Source organism: Chiloscyllium plagiosum, unplaced genomic scaffold (assembly GCF_037043375.1).
Source record: "Chiloscyllium plagiosum isolate Xiang-an unplaced genomic scaffold, Cpla_swu_hap1 HiC_scaffold_39, whole genome shotgun sequence".
NCBI classification, from domain to species: domain Eukaryota; kingdom Metazoa; phylum Chordata; class Chondrichthyes; order Orectolobiformes; family Hemiscylliidae; genus Chiloscyllium; species Chiloscyllium plagiosum.
Genome location: NW_028270177.1, coordinates 4595777 through 4619137, shown reverse-complemented (window position 1 = coordinate 4619137; position 23361 = coordinate 4595777). Strand labels below are relative to the sequence as shown.

The window sequence follows — 23361 nt, the reverse complement described above, 5'->3', positions numbered from 1 at the left end:
CCAAACACAGCCAGAAACCCTAACCACCTTACCATACATCAAAGAAATTTCAGAAATGACAGCCAGACTACTGAGACCCCTCAGAATCCTAGGAGCACACAAACCCACCAACACTCTCAAACAAAAACTAACAAACTTAAAAGACTCAGTACAACCCATGGACAAAACCAATGTCATCTATAAAATTCCATGCAAGGACTGCCACAAACACTACGTAGGACAAACAGGAAGAAAGTTAGCCACCAGTATACATGAACACCAGCTAGCCACAAAAAGACACGACCCTCTCTCCCTCGTAGCCCTACACACGGATGAAAAAAAACCACCATTTCGACTGGGACAACACATCTATCCTGGGACAGGCTAAGCAAAGATATGCCAGAGAATTCCTAGAGGCCTGGCACTCCAACCACAACGCCATAAACAAACACACAGATCTAGATGCCATCTATCAACCCCTCAGAAAATGAACAGGAAATGACATCACCACAAACCCCAGGAACCCCATCCAGGAGAAAGATATAAATAGAAAGCAGGAGACAACAGCTTCGCTTCACTTGGAGGTTGCCACTGATGTTACCTAGCCAGGCAATGTAACGTCTGGATATCAAACCTATAGCTCAGCGAGCAAACCTACACGCTAATTTGGGAATATCAGTCTGGCTTAGTGAGGGGCATTTGCAAGTGCTGGAATCTATGTATGTTAATAACAGATTCACAAGCCAACCAAATAGCACTTTGTGTCATACAGTACAAATATTGTTTTGCTGTATTTTGGCATTTCATGCAAACTGCTCTGATGACACAAGATGAAAAGCGTCCACAAAATGTCATTTTTAAGCAATGCCAGAGTTTGTGTTAGCAAATGATAAAATAATACTTAATGGTTAAATCTCCTCAGTATTTGAGGTGTGAATATCCTTGATTCTACAGCCCTCCTTGTATATATTTGTTTAAAACTGGACTGATGTTTGATAGTTGGGTTAGCTTGGCACCAAATAAAACATTGGATTGTACTTTCTGAAAACGTTTCCCATAACATGTAGCAAGTTGGTGATGTAAATGTCAATGAATGATCCTAAATATGTCTCTTCTTGTCAACCTCTGATTAGCTGTCCCTTAAAATTAAAAGGAAATTTATTGAAAATTTGGTTATCCAATGGATGGAAACTCTGGGTAAATGAGCTTTACCCAGTCATTATTCTGATTTGCAGTTGAGCACAGACTTTACTGGCAGAGACTGCAGATTAGTAAAATAATTATGGGGAAAAAGTGCACGGAGAATAATGGGCACAAGACGATGTTCTACCATTAAACCTTATTTGTACACCAGTGTACTGTCACTTACCTTACTAACTATAATAACCAAATATCATGAAACTTCATTGTACGTGTGCATTTTATGATGACCGGGAACAGTTGTACATTATAAACACTTCATCTCAAAATCTCACGTCTGTATCTTAATCTTCCTAGGAGATCCATACAAAAATGTGACCCTTAATATTTCTTCACTCTTGCAACCCCTGACCCCAGAGCTCACTTCTGGAACTGATCTGGCAATAAAATTGACTGGCCTGAACTGAAAGATATGGTACTTAACCTGAGCTGTGAAATGTTTTAAAAATAACTGCCAGACCCTTTAGGAGGGATCGTAAACATTTAACAATCTTCGTTCTGTCTAACATTTTGTTTTTGTGAACCGTCTTGTGGTATTTGCAATTTATTTTTTAGAATTATTAATATTGAACGATGTTGCCAGAAATAAGATGCTTGTTACAAAACTTGTGAAGGAATTGAGGGTAATAATTGTTGCTATTGTGTATTTTTTGGAAGGTAGAATGAGTTGGAACAGGTTGGGAATTGTAATGCAGTCCAAACAGGCAAAAGAATGATTCCTGAAATTTAATGTCATAGATGGCTTTGTGCCTATTTCCCAGTAAACACAATACAGAATTCCCATGGCATGCATTTCTGTGTTTGACAATTGATTTAAAATAGATTTTTCTTGCTTTCACACAGCTATGACCTTTTTGTTGTACCCTACAAGATGTGTGAAGAATTTATTGACAGTATTTTTGCCATAAAAAGGCTTTCAGACTTGCCAAAAAAAGACAGTTGTATGATTAAATTCAGCACACTATTGGTCATGAAAATTATTTGCCAGCCAGGAATTTTTGGCAAGTTTTGTACAGAGCAAATCATTTACACCATTTGCATCTCAATTAATATGTTGGCAAGCAGATCATCAGTGATGCAATGGACTACACATGGCCATCAATTATGCAGAGTCTTACTAGCTGAATACTTGGTATTGGATATTAAAGTTGGGAGGTGAAATATGATGGGGTGCTTTCTTTAACATCCAAATGTCATTATTTTTAAAATGGGAGCTTCGGAATAGCATTCTGAGGCACTTTTTAAAAAAAATATGGCTAGATTCTTGATTTGGCTGACCTCTCCTTGCGCTGATCAGAAAATCCCCAAGCTGAATGCCATCTGTGATGTGGTCCTCACCTCTGGTTGCTTCCCAGGATAAACTTCTGTAAATGGTGTGTGAGACAGTATTGTGTAAAAATGGCTGGAGCAATATCTTTGTAGACGCTGCGTTCTCATTTCAGAGATTCAGGTTATTTCATGAACTGTTTCTGCTTAAAATACAGAAGTATCGGCAATATGCTGCCCTACAGCTGGTGAAATGTCTTCTTTTGAGCTCTCCTCACTGTAAAATTCTGAGTGTGTATCCCAGACTTTCCAAAAGTGCAAGGGGTACTGGCAGCAAGTTAAAAGATGTCACCAACTCATAATAACCTTGCTACCTCCCTCAACTTCCATCTGCAGAGCCATCATTAAAAGCGAGAGCGCACATACAGAATCTTGAGCCTGCTCTGCTAAATCATGGTTTGCTGTTCTCCTACCTCAACTTTCCAATATGTTCCCCATTTCCCTTGAATCATGAAATCTAGCAATCTGTCAGTCCGTGCTTTTGAAAATACTGAATGATGGAGCACCACAAGCCTTTGGACTAGTGTAATCCAATGGTTCACAACCGTCTGGGTAAAGAAATTTCTCCATTTCTCAGTCCTAAATAATCAACCTCTTGCATTGAGGTTGTGTCCCCTTGTCGTCTAACATCACTGACGTAAAGGTGACGATCAACCAGGAAATAAAACTAAATCAACAATATTGGGGGAAGAATATAAACTGGGTACTTTAAGGAATCAAAATTATTTCATCATTTATAATGTTTAAGTTGGGAATGTGCTGGAATACTCACTACTTGGCTGAAAAGTTGTTGCTACTGCATCCAGTCAAGGTGTTTACTAGTATCAAGGCTGCATTAGTCCATGTGATTGACATTTTTAGCATGGAAGTATCTATCTGCTTCCACTGTGATTTGTGCTTCCAGTGTTTACATTGCTGAATCCTTTCAGCAGTACAGGTAGACGATCCTTTATCCGAAATGCTCGAGACTAGCTTTTTTTCGGAATTTGGAATTTTTCGATTTTCAGAATAAGTGACAGCTTGATGGTGAAATTTTAAAAAATCTTAATTGAGGAGCAGACTTCTAAGAAAGAACAGGCTGGTTGGTGCTTGGCAGTGGGGTTGATGTTCCCTAAAGCGCTGTGCGAGAAGGCACAGGGTGGGTTGTTTGGGGGGGGGGGGCGCGTGGACCTGACCAGGTAGTCACTGAGGAAATGGTCTTTGCGGAAAGGGGTGGGGAGGGAAATAGATCCCTGGTGGTGGGGTCCGTTTGGAGGTGGCGGAAATGTTGGCGGATGATGTGGTTTATGTGGAGGTTGGTGAGGTGGAAGGTGAGGACCAGGGGGTTCTGTTCTGTTGTTGCGGTTGGAGAGGTGGGGTTTGAGGACGGAGGTACGGGATGTGGATGAAATGCGTTGGAGGGCATCTTCAACCATGTGCGAAGGGAAATTGTGGTCTTTAAAGGAGGAGGCCATCTGGTGTGTTCTGTGGTGGAACTGGTCCTCCTGGAAGCAGATACGGTGGAGGCAGAGGAATTGGGAATACAGGATAGCATTTTTGCAGGAGGTAAGGTTGGAAGAGGTGTAATCCAGGTATCTGTGGGAGTTGGTGGGTTTCTCCATGTCTTGCACGTCTGCCCTCAAACCCCATCTCTCCAACTGCAACAAGGGACAGAACCCCAACCACCGGTCCTCACCTTCCACATTACCAACCTCTGCATAAACTGTATCATCCGTTGACATTTTCGCCACCTCCAAACGGACTCCACCACTAGGGATCTATTTCCCTCCCCACCCCTTTCTGCAAAGACCATTCCCTCCATGACTACCTGGTCCCGAGCAGACCACCCTCCCCTCCCGGTACCTTCCCATGCCACCGCAGGAATTGCAAAACCTGTGCCCACACCACTCCCTCACCTCCATCCAAGGCCCCAAAGTCATCCACATCCATCAAAGTTTCACCTGCACTTGCTCCAATGTAATTTACTATATCCGTTGCTCCTGGTGCTGTCCCCTTTACAGTGTGGAGACTGGATGCCTTCTCGCAGAGCGCTTTAGGGATTATCTCTGGGACAACCGCACCAATCAACCCCAATGCCCTGTGGCTGAACATTTCAACTCCTCTCCCACTCTGCCGAGGACATGGAGGTCCTGGGCCTCCGCCACCACCACTCGACGTTTGGAGGAAGAACGCCTCATCTTCCGCCTCGGAACACTTCAACCCCAGGGCATCACTGAGGACTTCACCAGTTTCCTCATTCCCCCCCCCCCCAGTTCTAACTTTCCAACTCAGCACCATCATCATGACCTGTCTCACCTGTCAATCTCCCTTCCCACCTATCCGCTCCACCTTCCCCTCTGACCTATTGCCTTCATCCCCACCTCTATCCACCTACTCTTAACTACCTTCTACCCAGCTCCACCCCCCTCCCATTTATCTCTCCACCCGGAGGCTCCTCCCTTAATTCCTGATGAAGGGCTTTTGCCCAAAATGTCGGTTTTCCTGCTCCTCGGATGCTGCCTGACCTGCTGTGCTTTTCCAGCACCACTCTAATCTTAACTGTTTACACGCCAAACAACCTTGCTAATGAGCAAAATCTTCACAAAAAAAAACCTTCGGATTTCGGGTCTTTTCGGTTTTTGGCTGTTTGGATAAAGGATAGTCTACCTGTACAAGGTGCAGCTTTCATATCTTCATAGCATGAAACATTGCATGCCAAGCTAAATCTGTAGTGGGGCTATTTTGCTCACACACCCAATTTATCTTGCACACAATGGGCTGAAGGACCTTTTTCCATACTGAAAAGACTATCTGCATCCCTCTGTAACCTCCTTATGTCTTCTTCATAACATACTTTCCCACCTATCTCTATGTCACCTGCAAATTTAGCTACCAAGCCTTTACTCCCCTCATTTAAATAATTAAGGTAAATTGTAAAAAATTGAGACCCAAAATGCAGCCCCGTGGGTTTCCACTCATCATATTCTGCCAATGTGATGAAGTTCCTTTTGAAGTACTGTACATAAATATTAAGGCATTGTGCAGGATTACTGGGAGAAGAGGGGAGGCTAGCATTAAGTGAGATGGGAGAGTCATTATGGACACAATGGGCTGAATGGCTGCCTTCCATACTGTAACAATTCTATAATTCTGTCTTCCAAAATATGTTACCTTTGTAAATCAAAGTTATTCTGCATGCCTTAAAATGGTTGTTCCATAATTCTTAACAAATACTTCTTTCTTTGTCACAGTTGAAGGCAGAAGATTCAACAAGTACTGACATCCCAGTCCAATGGATGGAATCACAAGCTGATTTACTTCTGAAGCTGATGATACAGCAGTGTCCAACACAGTATGAACTTGGAAAGCTACTGCAGATACTGGCTGATGTGGACTGTGCCCTGAAAATAAGAGAAGATTTTGGTAAAGTTAATAAAGATTTTGTACTTGTTTGTACTTTACACAACCTCAGGGCACCCTTAAACACTCCAGAGCCACAAAGTGCGGTTGAAGTGTGGTCACTGTTGCCTTCCTCAAAAGGCAGTTTATGCAGAATCTTTAAATATTTTGTAGTCAGAGGTAGAGAGATTCTTGATTATCAAGGGGTTGTGAGATTATCATGGGTCTGCAGCAATATAGAGTTGACATTTAAATCTGATCAGCCACAATTGTTATCAGCTTGAAGCGCTGAAAGGCCTTCTCTTGTTTCTTGTTCGGATGTTGCAATGTAGGAAACGTGACAGTAATGAGGTGATGACCAGATAGTCTGCTTTAGTGCTGTTGGTTGAGTTTTAATCATTGAAGCATGAGGATGTTGAAGACTTGCAGTAAGAATTGGAACAAAATTTAGTGGAATGAGGTGGACAGGAACATTATGGGTATTTTGAGGAGGTTCCCTGTTCGTCCGAGAGATTGTTATTTATGATCTGCCCATACTTGTTGCATTGTTGACTGACAGTCAGATCCACCAATAAATATCCACCCCTATGTACACCACTGGATCTCAAGGTTTGGGTTTGAATCATGTGGGAACCAGATCCTGCCATGAAAGCAGACATGACATCCACAGCCTGTTGTTGATTGAACACTGCTGTGTATGAACCCTAGGTATGTGTATGGTTTTTTGTGTGCTTTTGACAGTTTGCAAGAAACTCCTGTTCACAGATGGGGTGACTTCAGGCAAATCGACAGGTGTAAATTAATCTTAATTTAAAATTTCCAACTTTCCTTTCACGTGAAACTCTTCATCTCACGTGAATTGTGATTGGGTTAGGAGGGGAAGAGGGAGATCTATCAGAAAATTGTGCAATCTGCATGTTTGTGAATATTTCCTATCCATGTTTTAACCAAATTTTAGGATATTGTGGAGTTTCTAGGTAGTTTGCTCTTTCAGTTTGTGATGCTACTCAAATCTCCAAATGAGGTAGAATCTTCAGGTGTGTTAGCTCCTGCCTCCCTTTTATTCATACTAAGGAGCAGAATTCTTTTTTTATTATTGTCTTGTGCTAGGTCTGTAGCTACCTTGTTGCTGACTGCCACTTTTTGAGATCTTTTTACTAATAACAAGGTACAAGGGTTAAGGTCAAAGTGAATAACTCTTAGATGACTTCAGTATTGATGAATACTGGTGAATTCTATTGGTGAATAGAATCTGGTGTCAGTTTAAAAAATGCAGGTTCATAATCTACCCAGTGCTCCTCCATGAAATTTATTTCTAAAGTGGTAGGGGGGGAGGGTAGGGATTGCCATGTGGTTTGCATTAATTGTAAAAAGCTTTCATTCTTAGGTAGGGAAATGAATTTCACACAGGATAAGCCAAAAATTCAACTGTATGGAATCAATTTTCCATATGCTATGAATCATACAGGAAGGTAATAGCTTACTGAAACCTCTCTCTTTGACAATTGGAGTATTACTAAATAGATCTGGGGGGCTGCATAACATTAAAATGCTTATTTATAGAGGAACATAATCTGCAAGCTGGGTTTATATTGAATGATAAACATGTCATCCAGACAAACCTTTCACTGTGAATTTATGAGGGAAAGATGTTTTAATGTTGAACTTTCTGAAGATCTCAAGTGCTGTACTCTTTGACTAGTTAACTAAAACCAAACCTATGCAGAAATTGTTTACTAAGACCTCAGGATTGACTGTTGAAGTTAGTATCTGTAACTCAATGGTATATTGCATAATTGTTCCTGCATGGTCAAATCAGATAATCAGTGTACGGGATTAATTACATTGTAGAGACCCATTATTAATTGAATACTTTTGTCTGCGGGAGATCCTAATGAATTGTCGGCAGTATGTTGCTGCTTGAATAAGGGAAATGGACCTTCTCATTGAAGTACTTCTCAGTCGTCCAAAAAGTAATTTGCACCCATTTTCAGGCATAAACCGAGTGCTGACAGTCTGAACAGGCCTGTGGTGATTGGTGGTGGCAGCTACCTGGAGTTGTAATGTTGATCTAGGGAGTGCACATCTGACTGGACAGTCCAGTAGGATTTACAGACTTACGTCTGATCCTTTCTCAGCCTACCCTGTGGGTGTCTTTGAAGGGCTGCTACTTAGGCTACTACAAAAACAAATGAAAACCTGGCTGAGATTGCGTGGTTATGGCACTAAATTGTCCTGCAGCTAGGAAAGATGTTTTATTGTATTTCTAACTTGAGTAGCCACTTTATCTAACAAGATAGAAGCTATGCTACTGTCATATATTGAGCATAGTTGTGCTACATCAGATTTAGTCCTGAAAAATTGACAAAACATGTTCTGATTTCTTTCTAACTGATTGTGGTTGAACAAGATTGTCAGATTAGCCTTTGTGCAACTAGTTGGAGCAAAAGACTACTGAAACAATACTTTATTTCAGCTGCGTCTCTGTTTTTCTGACCTTGGCCTTTCCTGATATAATGATGCATTATGTGTTACGGTACAACTTGCTGAGTAACAAACAGATGACTTTTGCTTTTCATCCTCGCTCTCGCTCCTTTGTACCTTTGTCTCCTATATTCCCATAAACACTCTTTCCACAGCTGTTGGGAGCTACCTGGCTTGAATTTAGAACTAGCAAGGTTCTCTGACATACTCCTTTGAGGCTTCAATTTGCTTTATGTTACCACTTAAGTCATATTCAATCCCTGCGTCTGCTAAATCACTCCTTATTGATGTCATTTTATGGTGCTACAATGCATTTTATTACTGTTTCTTTCTTTGTCTGTGAGAAATGAAGTCAATGAGCACCACCCCTCAGCTCTTTGAGATTTGTTTTGCTCCAGCTCAAATAATCTCTGGCTCTCACAGGTCCTCCTTAAATGTACTTTTGCAAGTTGTCTTTGGCTGATACAGTTATCTTTTTCCACCTGTTGGTGTCTTTCTACTACCGCTGTGGTTCAGCCTATGTCTGGGGGAGACACAATGTGACAAACTAACATCAGTGAAGTACACCTCTGATCAGTCTTGTGTAGCATTTCGTCATTGGTGATATTGTCTTTCCATAAGATACTCAGGATCTTGTACAGGCTTTGCAGGTGAAATATATCCAATTGGCATAACAGCTTTTTTGCTCTCTTCCATGTGTCAATGATCTAGGTTTCAGTTGGTATGGCAACGGGCATGCAGACACACAACCTTATCGCTTTGTTGATAGTGTTGGATGCCCATGCCTTGTGCAGCCACAGAAAGACCGCTGCTGCTTTACTGATTCATGTGCAGATGTCAATCTCTACAGCACCCTGCCTGATATCCCTCCTTTGGTAGGGGAAGTGTTGATGTACTCAATACTCTGTTGACTGATGAACAAGCATTGTAGCTGTCTGTCTTCATCGTCTTGGACTTCTTGTGGCTGATGTTTGGACCAGCCTTGGTGCAGATACTCTCAAGGCTGGTAATCATGATTTGGAGTGCATCTGACTGGTCGGTCAGTGAGATGGGGTTGCTGCAAAATCAGGTCTGTCAATCAATGCTCTTGCCACAGGTTACCAAAATCTGCAACACCATCATCTTTCTCATGATGAAATTAATAACCAAGAAGAAAATGGATGGGGAGAAAATAAAATGAAACAAAGTCAATTATATTGGTTGTCCAAAACAAGGGTACAAAATTACTTATATTTTGTTGAGAGGAATGTGATTTTGAAAATATTTTCTGTTGTGAAAAATTGCATTTTTTTTTAGTTTTGAAACTAAAAATGACACATTATTTCCATACTATTTTCTTTATTTCATGTTTCCAGAATAAAGTAAATATTGCACAAAAGTGTATATCGTAATATAACGTTTACACGTTCTAGTACATCAATAAATATTTGCGTTCTTTTTCATTAGGGCTAGATTTCCGAAAACTGAGCAGACTCAGTCAGCTCCTGCAAGACACCTCGATCTCTATTGATCCTTCCCTCCTCGTTGACTGCAGCACAGGCACTTTGCAGAACGTATGTGGACAAATTCTGGACCAACTGCAGAAGAAGGGACTTTTTGCTTTAGCTAGACAGGTGGCTGACCTAGCCCAGCTTCCGGTTGATCACTTAGTGGTCCATGAGGTAATATTTTGTATTTCTGAAATATTTGCCTGTGGATCAAAACTTTAAAATAAAAAAAAGACTTAAATATGGTAATACTACTGCACTTATTTTTTAGCAAAGTCAGGAATGACTGGGAGTTGAAGGAACAAAGCTTTTTTTCAGATTAAATCCAAATTGAATGTTAAAGGACAAGTTTTTAATTTGAGAAGTGATGCACACTCTGTTTGTGTCATCAAATTATGTGTGGCATAACATTTGCTTGATTTGGAGATTCTGTGGAATTGTTGGCTCTGGATTGCTTACAATGGTGACATCACAATTCTTCAATCCATTGCTCAAAGGAAAATGCAACATGAAATCCAGAAACTACTGTGTGGTAAACCAAAACAATAATAGCATGATCATTTGAATGTACGTTTTGCCAGAGGACTACGATGGGTTACTTGTCAATCTTTGTCTGTGATTGATCCTTGGCATGGTAAGATATAAAAACTGAGATGGGAGCACCATAAAAAAAGGATTTGTATCTGAATTCAAACCAATAATTGCAATATCTTACACATGTCTCCAGTATTTAATTTCCTTTTCTCTTACAGGTAACTCAGGAGCTTCAAAATTTGAAGCAATGTGGTCAATGGCAAAGGAAGGAGACCAGGATAAATTTTTGGAAGAAATGCCATGATTGTTTCAAAGATTATTTGATATCCAATGTAGTTGCTTCTGAATTCTTTCTAGCCCAGGTCAATGAGATGCCAGTAATTAAATCTCAACTGCCTTCATCTTTCAAAGACCAGTCCCTGAACATTCAGGAAAGATGTCTCCTGTTGACAATGGCAGGCCATTGGCTGTCACAGAGTAATCCTCCAAACCTGGATCAGTTGGAAGAATTGGAGAAGAGGATTTGGCTGTGTCGCATAAGTCAGCAGACCTTGCTAATGTCCACAAATTCAAGATTTGCCTGGCAGCTGTCAGTGTGTGGTGAAATAACTTTTGATGGTGCCACCAAAGAATTCTTATTCTCAAAACTGCCTGCTCTGAACTCTCCAAAGTATCTCAGGCTTGAAGGGTTTCCCAACAAGGACATGGCTTCCAATTGTGCACTGGACGCAGCAGAAAGAGACGCTCTTAATATTTTGATTGGCGAGTTGTTAGATGGAGGCTGTGTTCATGAAGCCAGTAGAGTTTGTAGGTATTTTGAATTTTACAACCAAGACACATCTCTAGTTCTCCACTGCAGAGCCATGGCTTCAGGAGAACTGCAAACAGTAGATTTTCATCCTTCAATGCAGATCATCTTGACTGCAGGAGCATCTTTTAACGGAGAGATAGGCTTCCATCGAAAAAGAATTCCAAGTTGTAAGTTGGTTTATTTATACTTTTTGAAATAGAATCATAGAAACTTGCAATACAAATGATGTTTTTTAGCCCATTGTGTCAGCACTGGCTCTATGGAGAATTTTTATAATAGTTTATGGAATCTAGGTGACTAATTACTGCCAGGGCTTACAATAGTCTGTCTGTCTCTGTGCAATTGCACGAAACAACATTCTTACTTCACTTCTAATGCTTTTTCCACTGGAGTATTCTATGTTCTGACAAAGAAATTGTCATCTCATTAATAAACGAACAAATGGACTGAGAGTATGCAGTGGTAACCCAACGGTGCAATAGGTTAAAGTGCTATACCATGAAGCACTGGGATTTTGATTAGTTATCTTGGTCTGGGTGTGCAATGCAGTCACAGCAAATTTTAATTTATGTCGCACCTTTTTAATCTGAAAGTTTCCAAGACACTTCAGAGGAGTCTGATGAACAAAGGCTCTCACTGAAATGGAAAAAAGGAAATGTTAGGTTAGCTGTCTGGATGCTTGGTCAGAGAGGTAAGCTTTAAGGAGTGTATTAAAGACAAATTTTAAGGGATATAAGGGATACTTCAGAGCTTGGGGGCCTAAGCAATTGAAGGCATTGCTACCAACATTGGAGAGTTAAAACTGGGGATGCACAAGAGACCAGAATTAGAGGTAAATACATATTTTGGAGAGTTGTGGGCTGAAGCAGATTACTGAGGTAAGGAGGGAGCAAGGTCACACAGGGATTTGAATTGTCAGTGGAAAATGGGAGGTGGTGAGAGTTAAACCTGGGTATCCGTTTTAGCTGAAGACATTGGAGCAGCCAGGTCTTGAAGTAATAAGACAGAAGTAAGTGAAAATAAAAAACAAAACAAAGTCAGAGTGCTCCTACTTATATGCACATTATCTTAAATACATTATATTTCATTTATAGGTTTGTCTATTTCATAAAACATTCAGTAACCAAAGGGGTATGTCTTTGACTTAATGAAATTTATTTATTGTTAATGGATGCAGTGTGTTTATTGTCACCCTAAGAGGCCTTTTAAAATTGTATGGTTTTATGTAGATAATAAACTAAGGTAGAAAAGGAAATATTAACTTAGATTGAGAGGTATTAAATCGTTTATTAGTTTATTCCCAATGCAATATAGAGGTTGAAAATCAGCAGGCAATTCAGTGATTCATTGGGTAATACTGCTCAGCATCTCTCCATGATGTAATTTTCAAGTAGTCAGCTGGCTACTAATGATAATCACTGAGCGTATAGTTTTATGGATAGCCAAAGGGAGTGTTGGGAACTGTAGCCGTGAAGAGTTCTGGTTGCATTCTGGAAAAATGCTGCCTTCTGGGACCTCCGAGTGCAAGACCAGTGCTTTGTTATTGTGGGTTGGAGTTTTAGAGAACACAGGGCTCATCTTGATTTACAACCAAACCTGCCAGGGAAAAAAACTTTTCTATCTTGTTACGTGTTTTGTTGTAGAAAATGTTACATACCAAGACTGGATGAATAAGACTTGTTATCAAAGTTTGGGTTAAGACGTTATATGGGAATGAGAAACCAAGCATTCCTTCCAACAATCTCTTTCTGCAGAAGATTATTGTTCATGTAAACTGTTAGACTGGTATGCATGCGCATGTTGCTTTCTGAACCTCCATTTTTGGTTTTTAGTTTGTCCAAGTTACATCTCTAATTCTAAACTGTTAAGTGACTGAGATGTAAGTGTTTGATTTCACAGAATTCGAGGCAAATTGGCAATTTGTTTCTATGCTGCCTGTACATTTGCAATCAATTTTTTTTTTGCCTCCTTCAGTGAGCAGTGTAACCTCATCATTTGGTCAGTATTCTGAAGAAGACAGTGTTAAAGACCAGGTCGTTAAGGATCTTCAAATCCTCACAAATGAGTGCTACCATGGAAAAGGTTATTGTCGTCAGGTTCTTAGCTTGTATCAACTCTCAAAGGTATGGCATTAACCTCTCCTCAATGTAACTTGTGATAGTGACCAGTTAATAATGATCAAATGCAACTAAAAATGAGCCAACACAGTAAAGAAGTTGTCTATTAGTGCGCATAAGATGCCTAGAATGAAGGAGATGATTTTTAAGGTGGAATTATATTCTCTAACAACTTGTTCACAATTTAAACCCTTGTTGCTGTTTACTGACCATGTTTCACAATTCAGATTTACAGAAATGTTAAATCACTGAAGGAGGCAATTCAGCCCATTGTGTCTGCACCAGCTCTTCAGATGAGCATTGTTATCCACTGCCAAACCCTGCTTATTCCCCAGACGCTTGCACATTATTTCTATACAAAAAACATCATTTAATGTCCTCTTGAATGCCTTAATTGAAGCTGCCTCCATCACGCTGCAGGGAGTACATTCCAACACCTAACTCTGACTGTGATAAAGTTTGAGGGGACTCCTGAGAGTTGTATAAGATTGAGGGGCTTAAATAAGTTGGATAGGAAAGCACTTTTTCCATTAATAAGGAGTCAATAACCAGGGAGAGTTGACAAGAACTATTTCACCCAGTGGGTGGTGGGAGTTTGGAATTTGCTACCTTAGGTGTGGTTGAGTTAGAAATTTTTGTAATATTTAAACAATATTTATATATTAACTTGGGCTGTCTTAGTGTGTGGAACAATGAACCAAACCTATGGAAAATGGGATTAATGTAATGAGATATTTGAGCATCATGGAGGGATGAATGGCCTCCTTCTGTGCTGAATGCATTTGAGTCTGTGGATATTTCCAATAAATGGAAATCCTATTGGCTGTCTTGTCCAATACAAATGCATTTCAATTTGTGTAGTTCACTGCTATTCTGATAATTATTCTGTTTGTGAGATTCTTTTGTTTTTGTATTTACATTTTTAAAGTACTGATACTTGTATAATGGGTCAGGGTTTAGGTAACAAATTACTACCAGGGTTTACAATAGTCTGTCTGTCTCTTGTGTAATTACACAAGACAACATTCGTTCTTCCATGAAAGGGGTTATGGAGCACTGGAGAAGAAAGTCATGAGTGATTCATTGAATAAAAACAATCTAGTGGGAGTGGAGCAGAAGACAAATGGGAGACGAACAAACCAGGAAAGAAGTTACTAATTGTTATACAGCCAGAGGGGTTTGGATCATTGGGCAATTGTGTGTAGAAGAGAAAGGAAAGGTATAAATTCCAAGACTTGTCAAACTGCGGATGGCATAAGATAGATAATTGTTGATTCCTCCAGCAGAGAGAGGCAAGTTGGTCTATTGTACCTATACTCATGAATATTATTATATTTGAGGAAATTATGAGGGTGCATCAAGGTATCATAGCAATAATTTACAGTAAAAGTATATCATTTTCTCTTGCGTATTATCTATTTTATTTTATAATTTTAGTTTCTTATTTTATGAATGGACAATTTCGCATTATACATGAGTGCATAATAAGCCTTAAACACATGTTTTACTTATTACACAAAAGGAGCTTGGTTGTTCTTTCAATGATATATCAACCCAAGATTCTGATACTGTTCTGCGAGAAGTATTGTCATCTCAACAGCCTGATCGATATAAAAAAGCCCAGGCATTTATCTCAACCCAAGAACTGAAGCCAGAAGCGGTGGCAGCACTTATAGCTGATGAAGTTGTTCAGGCTTCACTCTCTTCAGTAGAAGCCAAAGGTAATCATTATATTTCCATTTTCCTCTTCTCGTATCCTGAGACAGTGGGCTGGTGAGAGAGACTGCTCATGGGATTGAATTTGTAGATATAACGTGAAAGCCCCCGTAACCCAATCAGCCAAGGGTGTGCTTCTGGGTGTAAACGTAAGTTTAACTGGCTGCACAATGGAAACATTTTTCAAGAAATAATTAAAACTTGAATGAGGTCTGATCACTAAATCCCAGCTTCTGGTATTTCTGATCGAGAGGCCATGATCCAGCAAGTTGGGATGGGTGCATTTGGTTGGTGCTTTGCCTGTCAGATCTAAATGAGACTACATGACTTCACTTGCACATTCCATTATTTGGTCACCTAGAGGTAGAAATATTTAGAGCATAAGAACTATGAACAGGAGTAGGCCATTGGGCCTTTCGAGCTTGCTCTGCCATTCAGTAAGATTATGGCTGATCTCTTTGTGAACTCAGTTCCACTTCCCTGCCCTCTCAGTATAACCCTTAATTTCTTTACTGTTCAAAAAATAATCTATCTGAGTTTTAAAAACATTTACTGAGGAAACCTCAACCACTGCAATGGGCAGGGAATTCCACAGATTCGAAATCCTCTGAATGAAGAATTTCTTTCTCCATGCAGTTCCTAAAACAGCTGTCCCTAATTTTGAGGCTCTGCCCTCTTGTCCTAATTTTATCTGCCAGTGGAAACGTCCTCTGTACTTTTATCTTATCTATTTCCTTCATAATTTTATGTTTCTATAAAATCCCTCCTCGTTCTTCTAAATTCTAATGAATATAATCTCAGTCTCTCCTCATAAGCCAACCCCCTCAACTCCGGAATCAACCTAGTGAACCTTGTCTGCATCCACTCTGGTGTCAGTACATCCTTTCTCAAGTAAGGAGACCAAAACAGAATGCAATACTCCAGGTGTGGCCTCACCAGCACCCTGTATGGCTGCAACATAAACACCCTGCTTTTAAACTCCTTCCCTTTAGCAATGAAGGACAAAATTCCACTTGCCTTCTTAATACCTGTTGTACCCGCAGGCCAACCTTCTGTGATTTGTGTGGAATATGAACACCAATATGGATATGCAGGACAAAATTACCTGTTACTCTGCTGTACATTCTATTTTGAATAGTCCTTAAACCAGTCAAGTTGTTGAGCAATTTAATCATTTATTAGTTTAGCTGGCTTAGAGAAATACACCACCTAGGAAAGATTCTATTTTCAATCTCTCTAATCCCATTGTTATCTTACAATATTGAATCCACAATGTTGAATTCATCCACGGCTTCTCTGTTTGTTTAACTGTCAAAAGGATGCCTGACATTTTCCAAAGAAAATTAGTTTTGATAATCTGTCTGATTCTGGTCTTTAAAGTTGAGGTTTTATCAGAAATACTCACCGTGCAATTACATCATTGCAAAGGTCATCTGGGATTCAGAAATCTTTCTAAATTAATGAATGTATGGGGCTTTGCTACAATGCTTTTTTGAGAAAAATGTTTGACTGTTTGATGTATGAAAGTCTTGTGTTTAAAAGAAATCTGACTCGTGACTTCAAAAGCAGTTGATTTCAAGGACGTAACTTTTTTAATGTTGAAATAACTCTAGAGATAACGGGACCCTTGCTAAGAATACTATAATAGATACTTATATATTAAGGTATGAGATCCCTGCAATTGTGAGGCATGCCTGTTCCCCAAGCAGCCACATCTTATTATTACAGTATCCTAAAACATCAAATTGTTTCCTATTTATATATCATTAATCTTAGAATAACACTAGAGATAAAAAGAAATGTTAATATGTTTGAAATCTAAAATTAAAACAAAGTGAAAGGCTTTTATTCATTCATGCAATGTGGGCATTGCTAGCTAGTTGAGTGTTAATTGCCAGAGAGCAGTTAAGAGTCGACCACATTGCTGTGGGTCTGAAGTTACATGTAGGCCAGACCAGGTAAGAGTGGCAATTTCCTTCCCGAAAGGACATTAGTAATTCAAATGGATTTTCTGGCAATCAACAATGGATTCAAGGTCATCATTAGACTCTTAATTCTAGGTTTTTATTAAACTAATGTTCCACCATCTGCCATGTCAGGATTTGAATCTGGGTCCCCAGAACATTACCTGGGTCTCTGGATTAACAGTCTAGCAATCTAACTACTATACTCCCCGTTACCTCCCTGACAGCATCTGAGGGAGAGGTCAGCTCCACCTTCCTGATTGAGGCCCTTCTTTAAATCTGAATGGCCCCCCTTGAAACATAATCTTTTAGTGCAGGCAGCTTTGTTGCATATACAGAGTCCTTTATCCGTGAGGCTGTACGATTGGTCTCGGCCTCCCTACTTTGAGAGGGAGGTTTTATTCAATGTTCCAGAGTATGATGTGGAAATTCCAGCTGGAAAATACACTGGCTCAGCAGTGTGGTCTTCCACAGTTAAAATCTTTAGAGCAATCATTGAATGGGGCCACATATGAAAAATGAGTGAATTCCTTGAAGGTTGTCAGTGCTCCTGGAACTATGTTCCAGCAAAAGTCACTCTTTAAGAGAGATAGGGAGAATATTAATAACCACAGTTAAACTGAGGGAGAATTTGGAGGTCCAGAAATCAGAATGCCTCCCATGGGACAAGAAACATGAGTTTCCAGAATTACATTCTTTTGCTGATATGACCCTAGTTGCTTTGGTGGGATCTAATTTTAAATGTACTGTCCAAAACTCATCTTCATTTGGCTGAGGATCTAATTTTTAGTAATATGTTCTCTAAGTATTGCTGTCTGAACCTTTCTCTGCGCAAGGACTGCAGATGCTGGAGATGAGAGTCAAAATGTATGGTGCTGGAAAAGCACAGCCGGTCAGGCAGATCTGAGAAACAGGAGAGTCGACGTTTTGAGCATAAGCTCTTCAGCAGGAATGTGGGGGGAGGAGGAGAACTACTTCAAGGTGGGCAACCTTTGAAGAGGCTAAGCAGTGAGGTTATAATCAACTAGGAGAAAGATGCTGGAGATCAGAGCAGGATCTTATGTCACACTGCACTTAAAGTTACTTCCTGGTGTGTGTACATGTGAAGTCTGATTTGGGCAACACTGTATGGTCTTCCACACTTGCAGATGTGCTCCTGTGGAAGATACAATTTTTTTAAATTTTAGTTTTCTTATCATCTCAGTAATTTATGATACAGGAGGAGTCCATTTGACCCATCATGTTTATGCCAGATCAGTTCAGGAGTCGCACTTCCACTGCCTTTTCTATGCTACTCTGGCAGGCACCCGTGAATTTTTCAGATATTGCTGCTTCATCTCAGAAATGTCTTCCATGGCATTGTATGTGCTTAATCTTCAATTTGTGGGTGTTTTACCTCTACTTGATGGTCTTGGACTTTGATTCAATTATTGATGACACCAACTTGTTCACATCCTTAATTATGTATGTTACCGAAATATTCCTTTTTGTTTGATGTGATATCCATTATGGTTGTTGAGGATTCTTTTTTGTAAGGTTTCGATAACAAATATTCTGCTCTAATTTGTCCCTTCCTGGTCATCTTAGTGACTAATGTGACTTGGGTTTGTAAAAACTAGATGTTCACGGTGATGTCTTACAATCTGATTCAATTAAGTTGCAGATATTTCCTTTATCTCAAGTTGGGTCTGCTGTTCAGTTGCTGTCTCTTTGTTTGCATTTCTTCTTGAAGTTTGTTGGCACTTGGAATCTGAACTCACTCCAATTTTGAAAAGTGTGGAAAACATTTCTGCCAAATCAGTTTAGTCACAGGCTTTTTATGTACATTTTGTCCGAAAGTTTATGGAGTCCTGAAAAATCATCTTTGACTTTTTTTTATTATTTTAATCCTTTTCACTTTGAGTAAGATTCGGTTCCATGCTATCTTTTCTACTCTGGAATGATGATTCCTGTGTGTGAGGTGTGCAAGTTTTTTAATATTGGATATTTCCCCTTATTAGAGAGTTGCTTGTAACATACTTTTAATGTTAAGTGCAGTGTTCTGTGGACCATGGAGTCAAACTTCTGTCATCTGAAAGCAGTGTTTCATCAACCAAGGCTCATCATCTTGTAAGATTATGTCACTTGCTTTTATGTTTAACTTGAAATTAATCAGATGCCCATAAACATAAAGATCAATTTGTCAGAATGTTCAGTTTGGGCACAAATTTCCCCAAGGGAAACTTTGAGGTTGTCTCCTGCTGGAGATGTCTTTCTCATTTCCTTATTTGTTTGGGGAGTTCTGTCTTTTACCTTTCAGTGATTGTGTCCTGTTTCAGCACATTTTCTGAAAGTGAACTACTGCTTTACAAAGGAACCAATTCAGGCAAACAGATGTGTAATAATTCTGTGATTCTGTTAACTGCGGACTGCTCGACCTGTGAGGTATATTTACTACAACTTTGACCAGGACTTTTATTGCTTGCTATCTGTCCAACCCACTGCATTGGCTGATATAGTATGTCCTTTGTTGCATGGTATCTTTAGAATTTAACAGATTCTGAAGATTTTCTGTGCTAAGTTTGATCTTCTCCACTTAGGATTGGTGTGTGTTGCTTCTGAATGTCTGCTTCAATTATCATCTAAATGACATTCTTCAGAGTCAGGTCATCTTTAGAGTGTAATAAATCTGATAAAGACCCATCATTAATACCTATAGTGATTTGGCCTCTTGACTTAAAGACCTGATGAAGGGCTTATGCCCAAAATGTTGATTCTTCGGCTCCTCAGAAACTGCCTGACCTGCTATGCTTTTCCAGCACCCCATTCTCACCTCTGATCTCCAGCATCTGCAGTCCTCACTTTATCCTTTAAGTTACAGCAGTTGTATTTCCCTTCTAATTTATAAAGATCATTCACAAAATTATCTATGGATTCCTGAAAACTGTATTGCTCTGATAAATCATGCTTTTTCAAGAAATATTAGTTCTGAGATTGAATTAATTGTCAAAAGCTTTCAATGCCGATTCAAGCATGTCTATTGCTGCTTTTACTCCTTTAGTGGGCAATAACATATGCAATATTCCCAACTGCATAAAGAAGTTTTGCTTCTGATTTACTGTCTGTTTTGGAGGTTATTCCATATCTCAAAAAATTGTTTTCTCTGGGATGTCCTATTTTGTGTTCTGTTTGCACATTTCTGAAATCTCACAAGACTATTTCTGATTCCTTGGCTTTTTTATGGTGACTAGTTATTTTAATTTTAAAATATTTTCATTTTGTAATAATGGCGGTTCTCCCTTTGCTGCTGCACTGTCCTGAGAGTTCTCCCACTCTTTGTGGCTATAAAGGAGTTTCACAGAAAAAGTCTAATTTTAGACCAGACTTGCTCACTTAATTACAGTGCTCATGCGTATCTACTTTAAATGGCTGGGATTGTGATTTCCCCAGTTGTCTACTCCAGGATTATATAAGGTTCTCTCTAGGCCCCTGTTAATTCCTTTTTTTGGTTCCTTAGCCATGTAATATGGTATCAGCGCTCTAAGAGTGGGAGACCTGGTTTGATCTGCAACTTTTTCATTAATTCATACTCTTTCAGTCTGAAGTGCTACATTATTTAAGTTTTCCCAATGGACCAGAGATTTTTGCTTTTGAGACTTGCAATCTGTTATGTGTTCTTTAAACTCTGACTCAGGAGTGATCCCAAGGCCGCCACCAGTTTTTTTTTTTTTTTGAACAGTGTCTTCTATCAGTTCTGAAATATTTTTTGTCTTTTTTTAAAAAGTATTCTTCAGTATCGAATGCAGTCATAAGGTTGTGTGAGGCTCACTAACCTCTGCTATCAGCAGTATTGTGTCTTCATAGATTCATAGAATCCCTAGTGTGGAAACAGGCCCTTCAGCCCCAACAAGTCCCCACTGACCTTCCAAAGAGTAAGCCACCCAGACCAATTCCATTATACTTAATGCACCTAACCTACACATCCCTGAATACTATGGGCAATTTAGCATGGCCAATTCACCTAACCTGCATATCTTTGGACTGTGGGAGGAAACTGGAGCATCTGGAGGAAACCCACGCAGACACGGGGAGAATGTGTAAACTCCACACAGTTGCCCAAGGATGGAATCAAACCTGGGTCCCTGGCACTGAGGCAGCAGTGCTAACCACTGAGCCACATGCCTCCCAGGTTTTACTTGGATTCTTCTGATTTGCCAGCATGTTTTCCTCTTTGGAAGTAATGCTGCTAAATTTAAATCTTGTCTCATTTTGATTGCCACATATGTGTTGCCATCTGTACCTTAAGTGTGTGGGTTCTGTCGTATCTTGCATGTTCTGTTAGGTAACCACCTCTGGGCTAAAGGGAAAAGCCTAGCAGAATAAACAAGATGTAGTTTATTGCTTACCTGCAACTATCTAAAGGTTAGAAGAATAGGCTTTACGTTTTTAGAGATTTTTGGGAGGGCCTAGCTTCTGGCCTGTTTCCCACAAGATTCTAATTTTCCTCCCATTATGATCCCATAGCATCATCACAATGGGTGAAGCTTATTGTATTCAGTCCAGTTTTAACCCTTTCATACCTTCTAGATCCATATACTAAAATATACGTGTCCCCTGAAAGTTGTAAAATGTTCTAGTGTGAATTCACTCAAATGTGATACAATTGAGCTATCATTGCCAGTGGAAACAGTGCCTTCGGGGAGGAGGAACCAGAATTAGAAACTTTTAGTATTGAGTGCATTGATTTTCATTAGGAAGAAAGTTTACATTTGTAATACTCAGTACTTCAGGAATCTAAATGTTTTCACAACCAGCGAGTTTTAAAAATACAATTACAGTCATCACACCACACAACAAATGTCCCATAGCAATACCTAAAACTAATGCCCATTTAATTACTTGTTGCTGTTGGAACTCCCTGTGCCTCTCTGATTAATGCCATGGGATGTTTGGCATGCAGCCAAGTAGGCAGACAGGACCTTGCTTTCATGTCTTGTTGGAGAAAAACAATTGAACTGGCCCTCAATACTGCACAGATCTTTCAATCTGTGTAACTTGTTCAAGTCGTGGATCATGGGTCAGGCCCAAAAGCTTTCTCTGAAGTGCTGGAAATATAGGAATATTATACTGTTCCCATCTAGTTTAGTTGGAACAACAGACTGCAGTTGACCAGAAGACCCTTCAACGGTTTATGTACATTAGCTACACATTTTGTAAACTGTATCACTGCTTAATTAAAAACAAACATATTCTGTACACAAAAACCGTTAACTGGGCGTGTTCCTTTCACACCTAATGAAGAGTTCCTGGATTAAAAAGGAATCTTTTTAATTTTTCACCCCAGGGTCTTTTGGGGTGGAGGATGCGGCTTCTGGCATTTGGGTGTTGTATTTAGACTGTCCAAACTCATTAAACTTGGATCTATTCAGCCAACAAGGGGTAAAAAGGTTTCAGCTAGATTCTTGGCTTGGATTCAAGTCTGACCAATTGAGAGGCAGTGTCCTAACCTCTGCTTCAGAAAAGAGGCTTCTGGGAGTTCAAAGGTATTCCTGGAAACGTAATCTTAGCTAAAAGTGTAGTTATCAGTGAGCTGCAGTTCACATTAGTGATGGTTACTGTTCTATTCATTATCTTTCCTCACAGGAGTGAGGCAGATCTATAAGCTCCTTGATGGGAAAGAGGCTTTCCTACAGCTTGCTAAACTGTGTCAAGATCCGATCCTCGTTGGTACCAAGCTGTTGGATAAAATTTCATCCATTCCAAATGGGGAACTGGAATGCAGTAAGTAATTGCAATTGTTAATACAATGGCCATTATCTTAAGCTGTGAAATGGCTTTGTGGATATGTTAACCATTTGTGTTTAAAGGGAAATGCCAGCCTTTTCTGTAATTCTCACTTGTAATATCCAGAGATCAATTCCCATTTCTGCTTTCCAAAAACTTCTTTCCCTGCACGAGAACAATGTTTACTGAATTAGACACCAACCATAAATTAGCTGCTGTATTACTTGCCCTTTAGGTCAGGACTGCACTGCATGCTTCTGAGTTAGGATTTCACAGCAAGAGGTTGTTTGGCTCGTAACGACTGCACCTGGTCATCAAATGAGCAATTCACTTACTGCCACTCACCCACCTTCTCCCTGTAACTCCTACACACTGTTCCTTTTGAGATAATCCTCCAATTCCCTTCTGAATCCTTCAGGTGAATCTGGCTCCATCTCAATCTGAGGCATTGCATTCCAGACCTGAACTGTTCACTGTGTGAAAAGATTCTTATCCTTTCCTTTTTCTTTCTGTTACTTTAAATCTTCGACCTCTCGTTCTTAATTTCTACATATTGAAAACAGTTTTTCCTGCTCTTTTCTGTCTGGACACCTCATGATTTT

At 39.7% G+C, this 23361-nt stretch overlaps 1 protein-coding gene across 2 annotated transcripts in view; it reads left to right on the top strand.

Annotated features, from left to right (window-relative positions):
* spg11 (SPG11 vesicle trafficking associated, spatacsin) overlaps positions 1–23361 on the top strand; it is a 143916-nt gene that overhangs the window by 95358 nt on the left and 25197 nt on the right. For both annotated transcript variants that reach the window (XM_043677119.2, XM_043677120.2), the window contains exons 28-33: positions 5736–5907; positions 9814–10028; positions 10607–11366; positions 13174–13322; positions 14839–15037; positions 22619–22756. In XM_043677119.2, the coding sequence (XP_043533054.2) occupies positions 5736–5907; positions 9814–10028; positions 10607–11366; positions 13174–13322; positions 14839–15037; positions 22619–22756 (1633 nt within the window). The remainder of the gene's footprint in view (positions 1–5735; positions 5908–9813; positions 10029–10606; positions 11367–13173; positions 13323–14838; positions 15038–22618; positions 22757–23361) is intronic.